Genomic DNA, 18,455 nt, shown 5'->3' on the forward strand with positions numbered 1-18,455 from the left:
CGCGGAGCACAGGCTCTGGACGCTCAGGCTCAGCGGCCATGGCTCACGGGCCCAGCCGCTCCACGGCATGTGGGATCCTCCCAGGCAGGGGCATGAACTCGCGTCCCCTGCATTGGCAGGCAGACTCAACCACTGCGCCACCAGGGAAGCCCCAGAACTTTTATTTTAAGCTCACTTAGTGGATAGGCTTATTGCTAAGCATTAAAAGAGTCACTTTCAAGGCCAGTAATTTTTTTAAAGTCTGGTAGATTTCCTTGAGACTTGGGAAGTATTAAGTGCTAGGTTCTTAAACCAAATGGAGAAGGGATATCACTAAGGAGAAGGGGGAAAGAGGCCTCCTTTGCAAAATAGCCAGGGCACAATCCTTGCACATTATCTTTGATTTTCTTTAGTTTGAAAATTATATGCCTGGGAGTAGAATTTTCAGCATTTCTCTTTCTTGGTGTTCTCTGAGCTTTTTGGATCTGTAATTCGGTGTCTGACATTATTTTGGGGAAATTCTCAGTCTTTATTGCTTCACATATTCTATTCCTTTCTTCTCCTCTGGTATTCCCGTTATGAATATAGTACACCTTTTGTAGTTGTCTCACAGTCCTTGGATATTCTGTTCAGTGTTTTTCAGTCTTTATTCTCTTTATATTTCAGTTTTGGAGGTTACTATTGATAGACCTCAAGGTCTGAGGTTCTTTCCTCAGTCATGTGCAGTCATCTAATAAGCCCATCAAAGGCATTCTTTATTTCTCTTATGGTATTTTTGACCTCTGGCAATTTTGGGGTGTTCTTAAGATTTCCATTTCTCTGCTGACATTGTCCATCTATTCTTGTATTCTGTCTTTACCATTAGGGTCCTTAGCACATTAATCCTAGTTGTTTTAAATTCCCAGTCTGGTAATTCCAGCATCTCTGCTGTTCCTGGTTCTGATGCTTGCTCTGTCTCTTCAAACTGTGTTTTGCCTTTTAGTATGCCTTGTGATTTTTCTTGCTAGCTGGATATGATAATACTGGGTAAAAGCAAGTGCCATAAATAGGCCTTTAGTAGTGCAGTAAAGAGGTGTGTGGGGGGGGGACCATTCTACAGTCCTGTGATTAGGTCTGTCTTTTAGTGAGCCTGTTTGTCTAAACAGTGAACTTCACAAGTGGTTATCAGTTTTTTTCTACCCCCCTTGGATTGAGACAGGATGGCTAGAATGGACTGGAATTAGAGATTTCCCTTCTCCCACATGGAAGGATAGAACTGGCTTGAGTTGGATATTTCTTCCCCCAAGTCAGTTAAGAGTCTGATAATACTCCAACAGGTTAACTAGTTAACTAGTTTCTCATGGGGACAGGCTTTGTTAAGAACATGCTAGTCTGGTTTATTTCAAAATGGTTCCTTTTCCTCCTACCTTGCCAGAAGCAGGCAGGGATTTTTCTCTGATATGTACTGTGAGAACCTGATCAAGTTCCTGGATGTAAAACTCACAAAAGTCTGGTGCCCCCCTCCTCCCCTATGTCTGGTGGGTTCCCCTGGAGTTTTTAACTCAGATTTGTCCATACCTAACCTCCAGCAATTTGTCAATTACAGTTTCCTACACCAGCACTGGTTTCCTCAGGTTTCTGCCCTTACATGTTGTGGTTTTCTGTATCCACCTGGCTTGTCTCTCCAATTTGGGGGACAACAGATTGCCCTGTGACCTCACTTCTTTTTCAGATCTAAGAACAACTGTTGATTTTTCAGTTTACTTAGGTTTTCATTTGTCAGGATGGAGTGGCGACTTCTAAGTTCCTTATATGCAGAACCAGAAGTCATCTTTGCTTGCACATTATAGGAATTTTTTAAAATACTGTTTAAACTATTTAACAAAGTGTCTGTTAAATGTCTTTCATGGACATATATCCCTTAAAGCTGAGTTAATTTCATTAACTTTTTCTCTTGATGTTTGTTGGGGAGCATTTGTCTGATACTAGCTAATAGCTTTTAACAGCCTCTCCCCTTTCTCCCATTTCTTCACCTTTCCTCTTTGTGATGTGTGCCTTCATTCTGCTTCCCAGTTTAGTATTTGGAACATGATTGTTATATAAAACCCATCAGGTGAGTAAAGACTTTAAGGATTGTGCCCTTGGTGTGGTAACCACAGACTCTCAGCCTTGAAGGTTCAAATATTGGTTTTATCAGTTCATTCTAGGGTGATTGGGTTTGGGATACTAACTTAATACTAACCAAGTTCAAACTCCTACGACTAATTTTAAAACAGTGTACATTAATGTACTATCAGAAATATTAGTATGATAATGTTCAACTAGTGACATGTGACTAGCTTATGTCCTGGCTAGTGATTCCCTTAGAAGAGTTGGGTGTCCTTTAAGAGTAACTGTCAAGCTATAATAGTAAAAGAAAAACACATTGACCTCTGTTACTCCCATATTATTTCTGAAAAAAATTGCATGAATTAGTCTTTTAAAAAGTATATCTTCCTCCTAGATCATGTTGGAGAAAAACTGATCCTCATTTTGCATGACTTCATGCAGACTTCCCTATGTATCATTAATATTTTCCAAGATTGCGTTCATTTGGCAACAACTATCTTTAGATGTTGCTTGAATGATTTTTGTTGTGGTAAAATACACGTAATAAAAATTTTACAGTTTTAACCATTTTAAGTGTGCAGTTTTATGGCATTAGGTGTATTCACATTGTTGTGCAAACATCATGTCCATCTTCAGAACTTTTTTATCTTGCCCAACTGAAACCCTATCCATTAAACAATAACTCCCTATTTCCCCACTCCGCCCCCCACCTGTGGCAAATACCATCCTACTTTCTGTCTGAATTTGACTACTCTAGGAACCTCACTCATATAAGAGAAATTATATGATAGTGTCCTTTTATGACTGGCTTTTTTCACTTAGCGTGTCATCAAGGTTCATCCATCTTGTAAACGTGTCAAATTTTTCTTCCTTTTTAAGTCAGAATAATATTCCATTTTATGTATATACAACATTTTGCTTATTTTATCCTTTGATGGACTCCTGGGTCTCTTCCACCTTTTGGCTATTGTGAATAACGCTGCTGTGAACATTGGTGTACAAATATCTTTCACATCTTTTGGACATATATCTGGAAGTGGAATTGTTGGATCATATGGAAATTCTGTGTTTAGTATTTTTGAAGAATTTCTATACCGTTTTCCACAGTGGCTGTACCATTTTATGTTCCCGCCATCAGTGCACAAGGGTTTCAATTTCTCCATATCCTGGGAACTCTTGTTTTCCCTTTTGATAATAGATATTCTGATGGGTGTGAAGTGGTATCTCATTGTGGTATTGATTTGCATTTTCCTGTTAGTGATGTTGAGCATCGTTTCATGTGCTTCTTGGCCGTGTGGTTGTGTGTGTGTGTGCGTATGTTTTTTGGTTTTTTGGCCATGCTGCATGGCTTGTGGGATCTTAGTTCCCTGACCAGGGATCGAACCTGGGCCTCAGCAGATAAAGTGCCAAGCCTTAACCACTGGACCACCAGGGAATTCCCAGCCATTTATCTTTGGAGAAATGTTTATTAAAGTCCTTTGCCCATTTTTTTAATTGAGTAGTTTGGATTTTTGTGTTGCTAAGTTGTAGGAGTTTTGTGTATATTCTGGATATCAGTCCTTATCAGATGCTTATTGGTCTTTAAGAATGAGTTCAATATGATGAGTATTTATATAGATCATCTCATAAGTTGGATTTACTTTGGGAATATGGCCATCTTTTTATTTTTTGTTTGATTAATTTATGCCATCTTTATTTATTTATGAATTTTTGAATTTTATTAAATTTTTTATAGAGCAGGTTCTTATTAGTTATCCATTTAATACATACTATACATACTATGTCAGTCCCAATCTCCCAATTCATTTCACCACCATGACCCCCTGCACCACTTTCCCCCCAGTTGTCCATACGTTTGTTCTCTACATCTGTCTCTCTGTTTCTGCCCTGCAAGCCGGTTCATCTCTACCATTTTTCTAGGTTCCACATATATGCGTTATGCGTTAATATATGATATTTGTTTTTCTCTTTCTGACTTACTTCACTCTGTATGACAGTCTAGATCTATCCACGTCTCTACAAATGACCCAATTTCGTCCCTTTTTATGGCTGAGTAATATTCCATTGTATATATGTGCTACATCTTTTTTATCCATTCATCTGTTGATGGACATTTAGGTTGCTTCCATGTCCTGGCTATTGTAAATAGAGCTGCAGTGAACATTGTGGTACATGACTCTTTTTGAATTATGGTTTTCTCAGGGTATATGCCCAGTAATGGGATTGCTGGGTCATATGGTAATTCTATTTTTAGTTTTTTAAGGAACCTCCATACTGTTCTCCATAGTGACTGTATCAATTTACATTCCCACCAACAGTACAAGAAGGTTCCCTTTTCTCCACACCCTCTCCAGCATTTGTTGTTTGTAGATTTTCTGGTGCCCATTCTAACTGGTATGAGGTGATACCTCATTGTAGTTTTGTATTTCTCTAATAATTAGTGATGGTAAGCAGCTTTTCATGTGCTTCTTGGCCATCTTTTTTCTTTCTTTTTTTTTGTGGTACGCAGGCCTCTCACTGTTGCAGCCTCTCCCGTTGTGGAGCACAGGCTCCGGACGCGCAGGCCCAGCGGCCATAGCTCACGGGCCCAGCCGCTCCGTGGCATGTGGGATCTTCCCGGACCGGGGCACGAACCCGCGTCCCCTGCATCAGCAGGCGGACTCTCAACCATTGCGCCACCAGGGAAGCCCATGTATGGCCATCTTTTATATATGATCTCTATGTTTTGTATATAGAGATCATATAGAGATCAAAGTATATATTTATACTTTGTTGCCAGGCTTTTGGAGTGTTTTCTGTTAGGGCTTAATCACTGTGTACGCTTTCCTTTCTGCCCCAATCTATTTTTATCCCCTTTCTTACCTTCCTCCTTGCGTTAGTTGAACTGTAACTCTTCCAAGAATACGTGGTCTTCATCTTCTTTGCTGCCATGGTCTACTGGGTACGCTCTTCTATACACATACACAGTTGAAAATAAAAAATGGCCGCAGCTTTTATTTTGGCCGTTGTTGGCTTTTAGACCATCCATATATTCTTTTTTTAAAGATTTATCATTTATTATTTATTTATTTTATTTATTCTTGGCTGCTTTGGGTCTTAGTTGCGGCATGCAGGATCTTTCGTTGCGGCTTGCAGGCTCTTCATTGTGGCGCGTGAGCTTCTCTCTAGCTGCGGCACACAGGTTCCAGAGCGCGTGAGTCCTGTAGTTTGCAGCACACGTGCTCTCTTGTTGAGGCGTGTAAGCTCAGTAGTTGTGGCCTGCGGGCTTAGTTGCCCTGCGGCATGTGGGATCTTAGTTCTCTTACCAAGGATCGAACCCACCTACCCTGCATCGTAAGGTGGATTCTTGCCACTGCACCACCAGGGAAGTCCCATAGACCAGGGGTCCCCAACCCCCCCGGGCCGCAAACTGGTAACGGTCCGTGACCTGTTAGGAACCGAGCCACACAGCAGGAGGTGAGCGGCAGGCAAGCAAGTGAAGCTTCATCTGCTGCTCCCTATCTTTCCCCATGGCTCACATTACCTCCTGAACCCCTCTCCCCCAATCTGTGGAAAAATTGTTTCCCATGAAACTGGTCCCCAGAGCCAAAATGGTTGGGGACCACTGCCATAGACCATCCATATCTTTGTCTGTGTACGATTTTATCATCTGAAGTCAGTGCTCATCTGTCTGATAAAATTCATTATATTATCTGATAAAATTCATTATATTGTATTATAATACTACTGCCACTGATAGTCATTTTCCCAACAAACCAATTTCTTCCTTCACAGATAACTTTGATACCTTGTTCTTGATGCCAGTTGGTAAGTTTCTGCCATCTTTCTCCCTGAAGTTTGATCCAGATCCATCGAACCCAACCATTGAATTACTTGGCTCTAAAAACCTTTGCTTCCCCTACACCTCACCTCCAAAGAACCTCTAACTTGGATTTTATGTTCACAAGCCCCTGATCAGCATCTGAGATGTTGAACAAGGCTCTTCCCCTCTCTAACAACTATATCCTTTCAGTTTTAATAGGGCATCAAATCCACCACTTCCATGAAAGTTTTATGTAAGGGAGGACATAGTCATGGGAAAAAAAATATTTTTATATATATATGTATGTATGTGTATATATATATTTGTGTGTGTGTGTATGTATGTGGGGTTTTTTGTTTTTCTTTTTTTTTACTTTTTGGCAATTAAGAGGTCATTTTATTAGTATTTTAAATTTAGTTGCATCTTAATACTTAACCAAACCATCAGTGCCTTTTCACTTATACATTAGGTTATTTCTTATTATTAAATACAAAAGTACTTTGAACTTAAAGGTGTGTTCTCCCTACGCTCCTGCTCCCATATCATCTTTTAGAGATTCCATAAGATACTAGGTTAACAAATAGAGTTTTCATGGCTTTGCCACATGTTGGCAAAATTATTTCAAAACAGTTAATACAGTATCTCCAGCAGAGCATCAGTTTTTGCTACACTCTTTTATTTTCATTTTTTAATTTTGCTAAGTTAAGGGATAATACTTAACTATTTTTGCTGTGAGGATGATTTCATTGATTACTAGTGGTGTTGATTTTTTTCTGTGTTACATGCCTTTTGTGGATTTTCTTGCACATTTATCTTTGATGCTTTTGGAGTTAAGATTTATATGAGCTTTCTACATATTAAAAATTAATCTCATAATATCCACTATAGAAATTTTTCTAAATGAGTTTGTCCTTGTGTTTTGAGTGTATGATACATGTTTTACAAACCTGAAGTCTTTAATTTTTATATAATCAAACCTGATAGTCTTATAGGATTTTTGGTCAGTTCTAATAAAGTAATTCTTTTCTATCAAATTTGATAAAATAATAAGTTGAGGGTTGGGGTGATATTGGTTCCTTGGTTTTTCCTTTTTTGCCCTTCTGTTTAGTTCATGTAGAATCATTTTAGGTGTGTGTTTAAACTTTTTTTTATGAGTTGTTAACCTTTGGTTAATGCTATTGATTTTGGATGTTCTTTCCCTTGCCCAGTGTATTGCAGTGTCTCCTCCTTGCTTACTATTTATCGAGGTCTTACACATTATAGGCCTTTGGTATTTGCAGGTTTAACATTTACAGTTTCACCAACTCTCAGCTGACCCCAAGGTCTGTCATTCAGTAATTTGTAGTTTTGCTGAGACTGAAGTGTTACTTGCTTACTGCCAAGCTTGCAAATAGGAACTGATCGTGGAAGCCCAAAGAGGAAGCCTATTAGACAGGCCAGCACCTGCTTCTCAACGCAGCTTTGTTTTTCTTTACTTGTCGTCGCGTACACAGTAACTCTCGAAGTGATAAAAGCTGTTTCTTTGTGAAATGTGGGCCCGAAAAGAAAACCAACTGCTAGTGCTGGTGATGGAAGTGAAGAGAAAATGAAGAGGTCTAAGAAAGTGATGGTTCTTAGCCAGAAAATAGACGTTTTGGATAAATTAAAGTGGTTTTGCAGATTCAGGTAAGTTGGTGGTTGGTTAATGTTGCTACAGTATTTATGTAGTAGTTTATATTTTGAGTGCTAGAGTTTATTTTTACAACTTTGTAAAGGACTAGTAATGTACTTTTAGAAGCACTGAGGATTTGAAGATGTCAGCTGTACTTCACTGACTTTTATGGGGGAAGTTAAATACTTTGGTAGTATTTGAAACCTTGAGAACTTTGGAAAATCTTGATGGTCTTCGTGTTATATAATGTTTATAATACTGGGTTATCCTATTCCTATATTTCTGCCCTTGTGGCACTACAGCACTTCTAAGTAGTTCTAATGTGTTTTTGACTGTACCCTAAAACTCATTCCACTGGCCTCTAATATTGGTCTTTTTTCTCCTCCCCCCGTAATTATGCTCTTTTTATCATATCACATTAACAGTATGGTGTTACCCAGGTAAAAAGATCTTGTTGGTACTTTGAGATTGTGTTTGTTACATAATAACTTGAGTAGAGAGAGGCCTTTTGAAATACCTATTTTTTTCCCATTTGGGAACTGTATCTAGTCAAAATAGCCCCCTAATAGTTGTACATATCTTTCCTGGACTTCAGCAAACTTTTTGGACATTTATATGAACTGAGATTTATTTTAGATATTGAATATGGACAAGAATAGCTAGTTTCTCAAGGAACTTCCTAGTCTAGGAGAAGATAATGTAAACCAATGATTATAAAGTGTGAAACGTGTTCTTGCATAGGGAACTCTGGGAGCACAAAGGTAGGACCTGCTTAAAAGGGTGTGATGAAGGATGGCTTCTGAGAGGAGTTGAGTGAATTGATTGTTCTTATTCTTTGTTAATTTGATAGGGATCCAGTCTCCTCCCAGCATAACACTGAAATCTGGTCACTGCCTGTGTTTGTAAGGCTGTTTCTTTGATCTGTTCCAGCCAATTTAAGGAATTTACTATGTGCTTTATTTTAGCTGACGCCTTTGGATTTTCATTTCAGGCTTCTTGCCTCTTCCAAATAATGTCTCTTTCCAATAATTTATTACATTAATTATTATAAGAATATCTGAAGTGATATTACATAATCGTGATGGTGGACATTCTCTTCTGGTTTCTAGGTTTAGAGAGATTGCCCTAAGAGCTTTGTGCAAAGTGCAGGTTTCAGGCTTAAGGATGGAATGGACGCTTGATACATTTTTTAAAAATTTATTTTATTTATTACTTTTGGCTGTGTTGGGTCTTCGTTGCTGCATGCAGGCTTTCTCTAGTTGCGGTGAGTGGGGGCTACTCTTCGTTGCAGTGCGCAGGCTTCTCGTTGCGGTGGCTTCTCTTGCTGTGGAGCACGGGCTCTAGGCGGGCGGGCTTCAGTAGTTGTGGCACGTGGGCTTCAGTTGTTGTGGCTCGCGGGCTCCAGAGCGCAGGCTCAGTAGTTGTGGTGCATGGGCTTAGTTGTTCTGCAGCATGTGGGATCTTCCCGGACCAGGGCTAGAACCCATGTCCCCAGCACTGGCAGGCGGATTCTTAACTGCCTGGTGGCGCAGTGGTTGAGAGTCCGCCTGCCAATGCAGGGGACACGGGTTCGTGCCCCGGTCCAGGAGATCCCACATGCCACGGAGCGGCTGGGCCCGTGAACCGTGGCCGCTGAGCCTGCACGTCCGGAGCCTGTGCTCTGCAACGGGAGAGGCCGCAGCAGTGAGCGGCCCGCGTACCGCAAAAAAAAAAAAAAAAAGTAAATAAATAAAAATACTGATTCTGCATGAGAACTTTTCGTGACTGGGAAAAAGTGACATAGTACTTTCTTGGTATCCTTTATCATAAATACAGGATTTTTAAAAATGGATATTTTTGCTAATTTTGGATGGTAAAAGAAGTTTGAATTGGAGTATATTTTAAATATGACTAGCCAATTGTGAGAATTCACAGAACCCTAATAGAATTAACTCAAAATAAAGAAATTTCCAATCATGATGGTTGCAAAATTGAGAAGATTATAGTTTGTTGATACCAAAGCCAGTACAGCAGTCAGTTGACCTAATAAAAATAGCACAGAAAATAAATGTTATGTCTAATATAGAAGAGATGTAAATCAAATTAGACTTGGTTTATTCAGCACATTGGTATTAACTAGTAAATCTCTTAAGATTAACATCACTCGTAAACTGCTACAATTTACAGGATTGGATCATAATTCTCTTGCATGGGAGGACAGAGTTTTTGAAAACTTTATAACTTAATTCTATGCCAGTTTCAGAGGAGTTGAATACATCTTGAGCTGAAAGAAAAAGGAAAGAGCTTACCAACTAAAATTGAGTGATAGAGCAGCAGGGTTTAACTACCAAAGTTAATGAAAGAAAGGAACTGTAAGGTGTTCTTACTGTTGGCCAGCATGCTGGGGAAAATGGCTGTGTGTAGGTCTTTGGTGCAGCTAACAACATCTAAAAACTTACTCTAAGAGTTATATTTTAAAGTTCAATTCACTTGATTATCATGTACCTCTTATAAGTCAACTTATTTTCAGAAGCATCCATGTGGTGTTTTTCCTGATGTTTATTCTTAGAGCCAAGAGAATCATACTTATAATAGACATTTTACTTCATATTGTTCTCAGGAAGCAATTGAGAAAATAAATGATACAGTAATTCTTTGCAGGATGTGACAGCAATCTCTTAATTTTAAAAGGAGGAATATCATTATAAAATGTTACTTTATTATTAAGATTAAAATCTCAGAAAAGAACAGGTGGAAAAAGTACAAATCACAAAATCCATAAGGCAAGGAATGAAAGCTAGGAGTTAATATTGAATCTCTATTAAACAAATTAAGTCTAGGTTGAGGTAATAACGATTATAAAAATTAATGTCGATGTTTTGATGGAATAATATAAAAAATATATTGATTTAGTGGTAATGGACTGGGACTAAATTCCCAGATTATGCCAATTAAACCCAGGAGAATGGAGCAAGAGGTATGCTGTTGTCAGTATAGATGGTAGTTATAGGTATGCTGATCCACCTTCCCCCCAGTTTTTCAAGAATATCAATGGGCTTCCCTGGTGGCGCAGTGGTTGAGAATCCACCTGTCGGTGCAGGGGACGCGGGTTCTGTGCCCCGGTCCGGGAGGATCCCACGTGCCGCGGAGCGTCTGGGCCCGTGAGCCATGGCCGGAGCCTGTGCTCCGCAACGGGAGAGGCCACAACAGTGAGAGGCCCGTGTACCACAAAAAAAAAAAAGAAAGAAAGAAAGAAGGAAAGAAAGAAAGAAAATATATATATTTCTTAAGTCATGTTACAATTTAAAGTTTTTAGATACACAATTTGTAAAACAATTTAAGAACTTTAAAAAACTTATTTAATATTACAACACACTTTTTAAGAATGTAGGAAACACTTTCAAGCTGTGATTTTACTATGAAGGTTTTTATATGTAAGCATATATTTATCTAGCTTTGAAGCATAGATCTTACAGGTATTTAAAGCCACTATTAACTGTGGGTATGCAGTATATCAGGTTTCTAGGTGTTTTCTGTAGTATTAAAATATTAGTAGGAAAATGATAAACTTATTGCAGACATTTTCTTCTTTCAGCTGCTTTTCTAACTCAAACGGTGTGTCTTGATGACACAACAGTAAAGTTTGAAATATGGGATACAGCTGGTCAAGAACGATACCATAGCCTAGCACCGATGTACTACAGAGGAGCACAAGCAGCCATAGTTGTATATGATATCACAAACGAGGTAAGTAGAAATGCATTCTACAAAGAAACTTGTTTGAGTATCCATTTTTGGTATTCAGAATTTCAATTATAGAAAAGATTTTTTCTTAATCTTTTTTTGTTAGCCAAGCATGACATTTCTGCCAAAGCTTTTATGAAATAGAGAAGCTGATTTTAAAAAATAAGATGCAATTGTCTCAGCTACTACAGTAGTGCTAAGAATTGCTTTCCAGGAGTCACACTGGACAGTCTTTAAAGCCTCGCCCCACAGACACACTCCCTAGCCATTCTTTGAGCCTGTGCCGAATAGCTGTTTCTTTGTTTCCCAGGAGTCCTTTGCCAGAGCCAAAAACTGGGTTAAAGAGCTTCAGAGGCAGGCCAGCCCTAACATTGTTATAGCTTTGTCAGGAAACAAGGCTGACCTCGCAAATAAAAGAGCTGTCGATTTCCAGGTATGTTGAATTTAACTTTCACTTGGAGGCGCATATTTTTCTTCTGTACCCACACTTGAATTACAGTTACAATTTTAAAACGATGCAAATGATAAAAAGTTTTTAGCCAGATGTGTACTATGTAATAAAATCTCATGATAAACCTGAATTTTTTAATATCTTTATTTAATTGTAATATATAAGTTGATTCAAAGATTTTGTCGACCTAAACAATTACAAAAGAAGTAATTGTTCACAAACAGTGTGGAAATATATAAAGCAAAAGGTGATTGCCTCCTGCCCTAATCCCTCCAACCCCACGTATAACTTTAGTATCCTTCCTAACTTTTTTTAACTACCTATATATATCACCACACATATACATACCCACATACACACATACATATATGTGGTGGTTCTTAAAAGGGCCTTCAAAAATAAAAGCTTAAATCCAGTGTGTATGTTATCTAATATAGCTAATTAAGAGTGTTCCCAGCTGCAAAATAAAGTACTGTCATTTAAAATAAAGCAATGTCTCTAGTTAGACATTTTAAAACTTCCCCTCCTCTTGCTCTTCAGCTTCTCTACCAGAGAAGTTTGGTTGTGGCCATTATATGTATAATATCAGTGATGGGTTAATGTTCTTTTTTGATGATGGAGTACACGTACTGGGAGAAAGGGCACTAATATTTCTTGCACTATTAGGTAGTAAACTGAGAATCTGCACATGTGGTTTCATTTAATTCTGGTGACAACCATGTGAGGTATAGTATCTATTACTCTTTCTAAGATAGTTACCTCCTCAGCATAGAGAGGCAGATAGCGCACTTACATTATAGTCACAAGTGGCCCTGTCACATAACATTTCAAAGGAAACTCATTTTTTTTCTTTATCAAATTGGAATGATAATTGGTTGTTCTTCACAACAGCTGTGAGGATCAAAGGCAATAATACACGTAAACTGTAAAGCATGACAACGTAAAGTAGTAATAGAATTTTCAGAGGAATGATTCATGACATATTCAGAATTAAAATGCTGCTTGTAGAGTTTTCAAAGGAATGATTCATGACATTCAAAATTAAAATATTGCTTGTAGAAGTCATTCAGAATTAAATACAAGGGTACCATTTAGTGGCTGAAGCCGGTGTTAAACATTTGGTTTCCCTTTACCTTCCTTGTAAATAACGAGCATAGGTAAAATTGCCATAAAGATCAAAGAGAGTTTTATATTTAGGATTGTTGTCCCTCTCTCCGAAACTCATCATCTGAAAGTAGATTTAATGTGAGACCAGATAAAGTAGGATGGGATTGTGCAAGAAGTTAAGGCAAAAGGGAAATTATAAACTACGCAGTGGTTACCTTTGTTTTACTTTTAACTATAAATAATTGCTTATTATACAGTTGTTGGTTGTAGGTGATCAAGTTGGAGTAGTAATAAGGAAGCCTCTTTTTTTCTATAACAAAAATAAGGGAGGTATAGTAATAGTATGTGCAAAGGATATATCTCAATTTTTGTTCTATAAACAGGAAGCACAGTCCTATGCAGATGACAACAGTTTATTATTTATGGAGACATCAGCTAAAACATCAATGAATGTAAATGAAATATTCATGGCAATAGGTAAGATTAACTTTTTTGCAAACAGTAAAAATAAAGGTAGAACAAGTTACACTGGGGGCATATTTGGTTTGACTGTCTTTTTTTTAATTCTTGGAATTTTGTTTTGTTTTGTTTTTAATGATTATACTACTATCCTAGATTTCTTCCAGAAGCATTACTTTGTTAGGCATATTGTTAAATTTGAAAAATTATTACCCATTAGGTTGCAGTGCTTTCAGTTTAGTTAAGTTTCTTCTAGGTGAGTTGAAAGCCTGAACTTGGAGCTGATAGTTCAAGCAGATAGATTTTCTAAAGATTTCACTGAAAAATTTGGATAAATACATGTTTTTCTATTAGATTATAGTTTTTATATAAAAGGAAGATAAACTCAGTAATGTTTTTCAGTGCAACATATAGACATGATGAGATTTGTTTCTTACTGATCAATAACTATTTTCATCTCTCCATTGCTCTGAACACTATTTTTGTTTATTTTTCAGGTTCTTTTTAAATCATTGATTACTGACAACTATAACACAGACAAGTACATTGTACATACAGATTTACAAATTGTTTTAACGCAAATATTGTAATGGAGAAAGTTTCAAAGCACTGAGGCACAGAGAGAACAAGGGAAAGCAAAACAATATCCAGGCTTTCTATTGCCTCGATGGTCATTTGATCCTACACTGTGCTCTTACCTTTCCTCTAAGTACTTTTAACAAATAATGATTGCTGTTGCACAGTCGTTGATTATAGGTGATGAAGTTGAAGCCTTCTTTCTTCTATAACAACAATTAAAAGATTTTTATTGACCCTAGCTGCCTCCTAGTAGTTTTCAGGTGCAGATCCCATGGGAGGGGTCTACTGTGGTGGCTCTCACAGTCTGCTGCGTCCACAATGTCCGTGTGCCAAGCGCTCATCTCATCCCACAACATCTTTTATTATACAGCAGTGATTATTAACTGGGGTGTCCACATCCTTGGTCCCAAATAAGTATTCTTTTATACTGAAGTCATACAAATTAACCAGTGAACAGCTGATTCAGAGGCTAAAGAAAACCCAATAAGAGCTGCAGGTACTGTCATATTATTTTTCACTAGGTGAGAGAGTTTAGTGGCAGCTTCATTTAGGGAAAAACTTGCCTGTGTAAAATATTTTCCTGAGAAACTCAGGCTTGCATTTTATTAGGGAAATACCAGCATAGTTTTGAAGGATTATGAGACAAATATATAGTTGTTTTGTTTTTTTTTAATAAATGGGACAGATCACACCCACAACCACATCTGAAAAGTTGGGAAACAAGGAGATAATAGGGCCTTCAAATCAGGCTGAACTTTTAAACCTTTCTGATGCTATTAAGACTCCACCAGATGGGCTTTGTTTAATTTGTACCTTTTATTTAGACTTGCTAATAAGGTTATTTCTTTCAGTCAGAAAGTAGCCTACGTATTAGAGCTCTTATTTACTTTTCTAAAATTAGAATGTTTCTTTCCTTGAAAGAAACTCCAAGTGTAAATTGAGTTGTAACCTCTCCATTAGTAACTTAAATAAATCACACAGTGAACTCATATTTGTACTTTTTTTTTTTTTTTTTTTTGCGGTATGCGGGCCTCTCACTGTTGTGGCCTCTCCCGTTGCGGAGCACAGGCTCCGGACACGCAGGCTCAGCGGCCATAGCTCACGGACCCAGCCGCTCCGTGGCATGTGGGATCCTCCAGGACCGGGGCACGAACCCGTGTCCCCTGCATTGGCAGGCGGACTCTCAACCACTGCGCCACCAGGAAAGCCCCATATTTATACTTCTGATGGGTTCCCAAGTAGAGTACACTTGTTTAGTAGGAGTCTACAATAAATTTATCATCTGCTTTTAATTTGATAAGGTCTTCAGTGGCTTTTTTCTTTTTTTTTTTTTAAATCACAACCACATTTTTTTTTTTAATTTATTTTATTTATTTTTGGCTGTGTTGGGTCTTCGTTGCTGTGTGCGCGCTTTCTCTACTTGTGGCTCGCGGACTCTAGAGCACAGGCTCAGCAGCTGTGTCTCACGGGCTCAACTGCTCCGCGGCATGTGGGATCCTCCCGGACCAGGGCTCGAACCCGTGCCCCCTGCATTGGCAGGCGGATTCCCAACCACTGCGCCACCAGGGAAGTCCTTCAGTGGCTTTTTTCATTGCACATCTTCCTTAACTTGATTCAGGAATTTTAGCTTCTCACAGTCCTAATCAATTCAGGGTCAGGTTGGTAAGCTGCAGTTATCTATATACAAAGCAGATAGTACCAGCTTCGCTTTGGGTAGCACTCACTAAGATAGGAGACAGGAGACTACTTCTTTTGAGACCCCCTGAAGATATGTTGTAGTTCATCTTCACACAATAAAAATTAACCAATACAAGTTAAAGGTTCCTCATTCCAGTTTAATTCTTTCAGCCTCCTAATTTCACTCAGATCTAATTACAAAAAGCCCTTGCCAGAAGTATGCCAAAGGGAGAAATGATCACTTAGTCCAAAACCTAATTTGGTATTAATTATAATAAAGTTTGTAATGTTAGCCTACTCTTTGTCCTGGCGGGGCTTTGTTTGTAAATACATTTGACTGGAAATTTACCATTTTATTACCATTTACAGTACCATTCCTAGAGCCATTCCTAGAGAAGTGGCCCAGGGGAACACTTTTCTTCCCAAACCTCAGTGCTCCTGGCTCCCAGATCCATTGCCCAGCCCAGCATCTAGGATTCTAAAGATGATTAATGCTATCGTGGAATATTACAACAAAGAAACTGTAAAAGATCCAGAACACAACTAGGCATTTAGATTTTGAGGTAGATCTTGTTCAGCTTTTGTATAACCTCACAGCTAAGGTAAAGCTAGAGTCTTACCTCAATGATGTATCCCCAAGGCTGATAGAAACCAGTGTGTCTAGCCACCCTTACAGTCGGTGCTCTTAGAGATATTTAATGTTTAATGAATCCCAACACATCAAGGATCTTTGGGATCCAAGCAGACTACATCTAGCTGGTACATTTTCTCATCAGTGGGAGCCATACTCCAGAGAACAGCTGTTAAGCTCCATAGAACTTAGCAAAGCTAAAGCCATAACTACCAGTTGTGGGGCTTTGTCCAAATGTGTGGCAAGCCATGCTTATCTGGCTCAAGATTGGAAAATGTTTTTTTGAGATAGTGCCTTCAGGATCAAGTCCCTGTTAATGAGAGGGACTTGATCCTGAAGGCACTATCTCAGAAGAGCTGCTAATGAATCAGATTAGGATTCTTAATCAGCCACAAGAGAGGAAAATGATAGATGTTTGAAGGGTAAAGTGTATAAGTGAAGAAAATAGGAGGTACAGTCTGTTGTGATGTGGGGTAATAATTTGCACAGTAGAGGACAAGTTCTCCTGGGGTGATGGTATTCGTTTATATCCTGACTTGTTCCAGAAAGTTTGTGGCAGTCCAGAGAACATTGATGGGTTGGAGCTGAGCTTCTTTATTATAAACATAATGGCTGGCCATTATCTTTAGGAACTTACTTAGATTTTCTTTAAAGTACAACTTTTCTGGTATTGTTAAGTGAATCTATATAAAGAATTAAATACAGCTATTCTAATTGTGTTTATTCTGATAATTTATCTCTCAGCTAAAAAGTTGCCGAAGAATGAACCACAGAATCCAGGAGCAAATTCTGCCAGAGGAAGAGGAGTAGACCTTACTGAACCCACGCAGCCAACCAGGAGTCAGTGCTGTAGTAACTAAACCTCCAGTTTAAACTAACTGGAATGTTCTTCTGCTTCCTAATTGTTAATAACAGTGGAATTGGAGCATTTAACCAGCCCAGTATGACTTCCAAAAAGAAGAGACTTACGATAGTCAAGTTTCTAATACAGAATTATTTTAAGTGTTTTGAACTTAATTTTTAATAACATGCATGTGACCCTCTGACTAATGTTTCAGCAGTGAAAGGGGAAGATGAGAGCTGTGTGTACACTTATTTCCTTGGAATGTTAGCGGGACTCATTTCTCTTCACCAGGGATATAAACAGATGACTCTGAACCCACAGTTAACCAGCCAGTTCTGTGAAAAAGATTTGGAACTCACTCATTTGGGCTTTCCAAAAAAAATTCTTTCTTTGGAAGGAGGTTCTAAAGATATTTATGCTTAACTACGATATTCAAGCCACCTGTAATTTCACTTAGTATCCTTATTTAAAGTACACATTCCACATTTTAACAAATTAGCCACAAGGAAACATTCCCACATCTTCAGGAGGAAAAAATGAACATCAGTGGCATCTAAATTATAGCTAGTCCTGTTATTTTTTAAATGGAGTAAAAAAAAAAAATCATATGTAACTGTCTTATTTTAGGAATATGAAAACTGATAAAATGCATCTTAAAGAATAGTGTTCCCTTCAAACATGTAAGTTCTTCAACAAAAATGAAACAAACCAGGTGTCTGTGATTTCTGTTTAATCACTGCTGGCCATTACATAGCTTTTGTTTTTTGGGAGTAGGGAGGGGCTTTTGTGCCCTTTGGACATAGAAATAGTCAATGCACTAACAATTATGTACATTCAAACTTGATTATTTCAAATTCGATCTTCAGCTGTACTGTAAATAGGGTACTGCGTTGTAGTCTCCATATATGTTTATTACTTTTCTGTAATATTTAAGAGTTGCTTAAAAGTATACAAAATGTACAGTTACTAAAACAGCTAATTTTTTCCTTCTCTCCCCCTTTGAAAGGAAGGGGCTTGAATTGTTCCTACCTGGCTAGAACCATAATAAACAATGTACCAGTAATTTGTAACATAAGTATTGGATATGTTAGTAACAATCTTGCAGCCTTGTTTTCCAAAGTTCATTTTATTTTGATCAGTTCAGTATATTGCACTAATTGTTTTAGGTATTTTCATTATATGAAATCTACCATGTGTCAGAGATGATTTAATCTATTTAAATGTTGAACTGCTAGCAGAACTTGTACATTTACAGTAATTCAAAATTAGTAAGGAAAACAGTTCACCAGTGTTTAGTTTTATATTGAGGTGCTCAGGTTGGAATAAAGTGGTACAAAAAGCAGGTACTGGTTTTTCTCTTTTTTGGCATGAAACAGTGAACATATATAAATGGTACTGTATAACCCACAGTCTGCTTTTATATTTCCTTTACTACATTCTTAAAAATGATTTGTGTGGTGTTGA

The 18,455-nt window shown here is 38.0% G+C and overlaps 1 protein-coding gene across 2 annotated transcripts in view; it reads left to right on the top strand.

Moving 5' to 3' along the window:
- Window positions 1-18,333, top strand: part of RAB5A (RAB5A, member RAS oncogene family) — a 29,919-nt gene extending 11,586 nt beyond the window's left edge. Inside the window, exons 3-6 of one of the 2 annotated variants that reach the window (XM_060011533.1) lie at window positions 11,095-11,246; window positions 11,554-11,676; window positions 13,185-13,278; window positions 16,892-18,333. In XM_060011533.1, coding sequence (XP_059867516.1) covers window positions 11,095-11,246; window positions 11,554-11,676; window positions 13,185-13,278; window positions 16,892-17,007 — 485 coding nt within the window. In that variant the 3' untranslated portion in view covers window positions 17,008-18,333. The remainder of the gene's footprint in view (window positions 1-11,094; window positions 11,247-11,553; window positions 11,677-13,184; window positions 13,279-16,891) is intronic. The other variant, XM_060011534.1, reaches the window with a different exon arrangement.
- The last annotated feature ends 122 nt before the right edge of the window (window positions 18,334-18,455 follow it).

The sequence above is a fragment of the Delphinus delphis genome, chromosome 4, assembly GCF_949987515.2.
Source record: "Delphinus delphis chromosome 4, mDelDel1.2, whole genome shotgun sequence".
NCBI classification, from domain to species: Eukaryota; Metazoa; Chordata; class Mammalia; order Artiodactyla; family Delphinidae; genus Delphinus; species Delphinus delphis.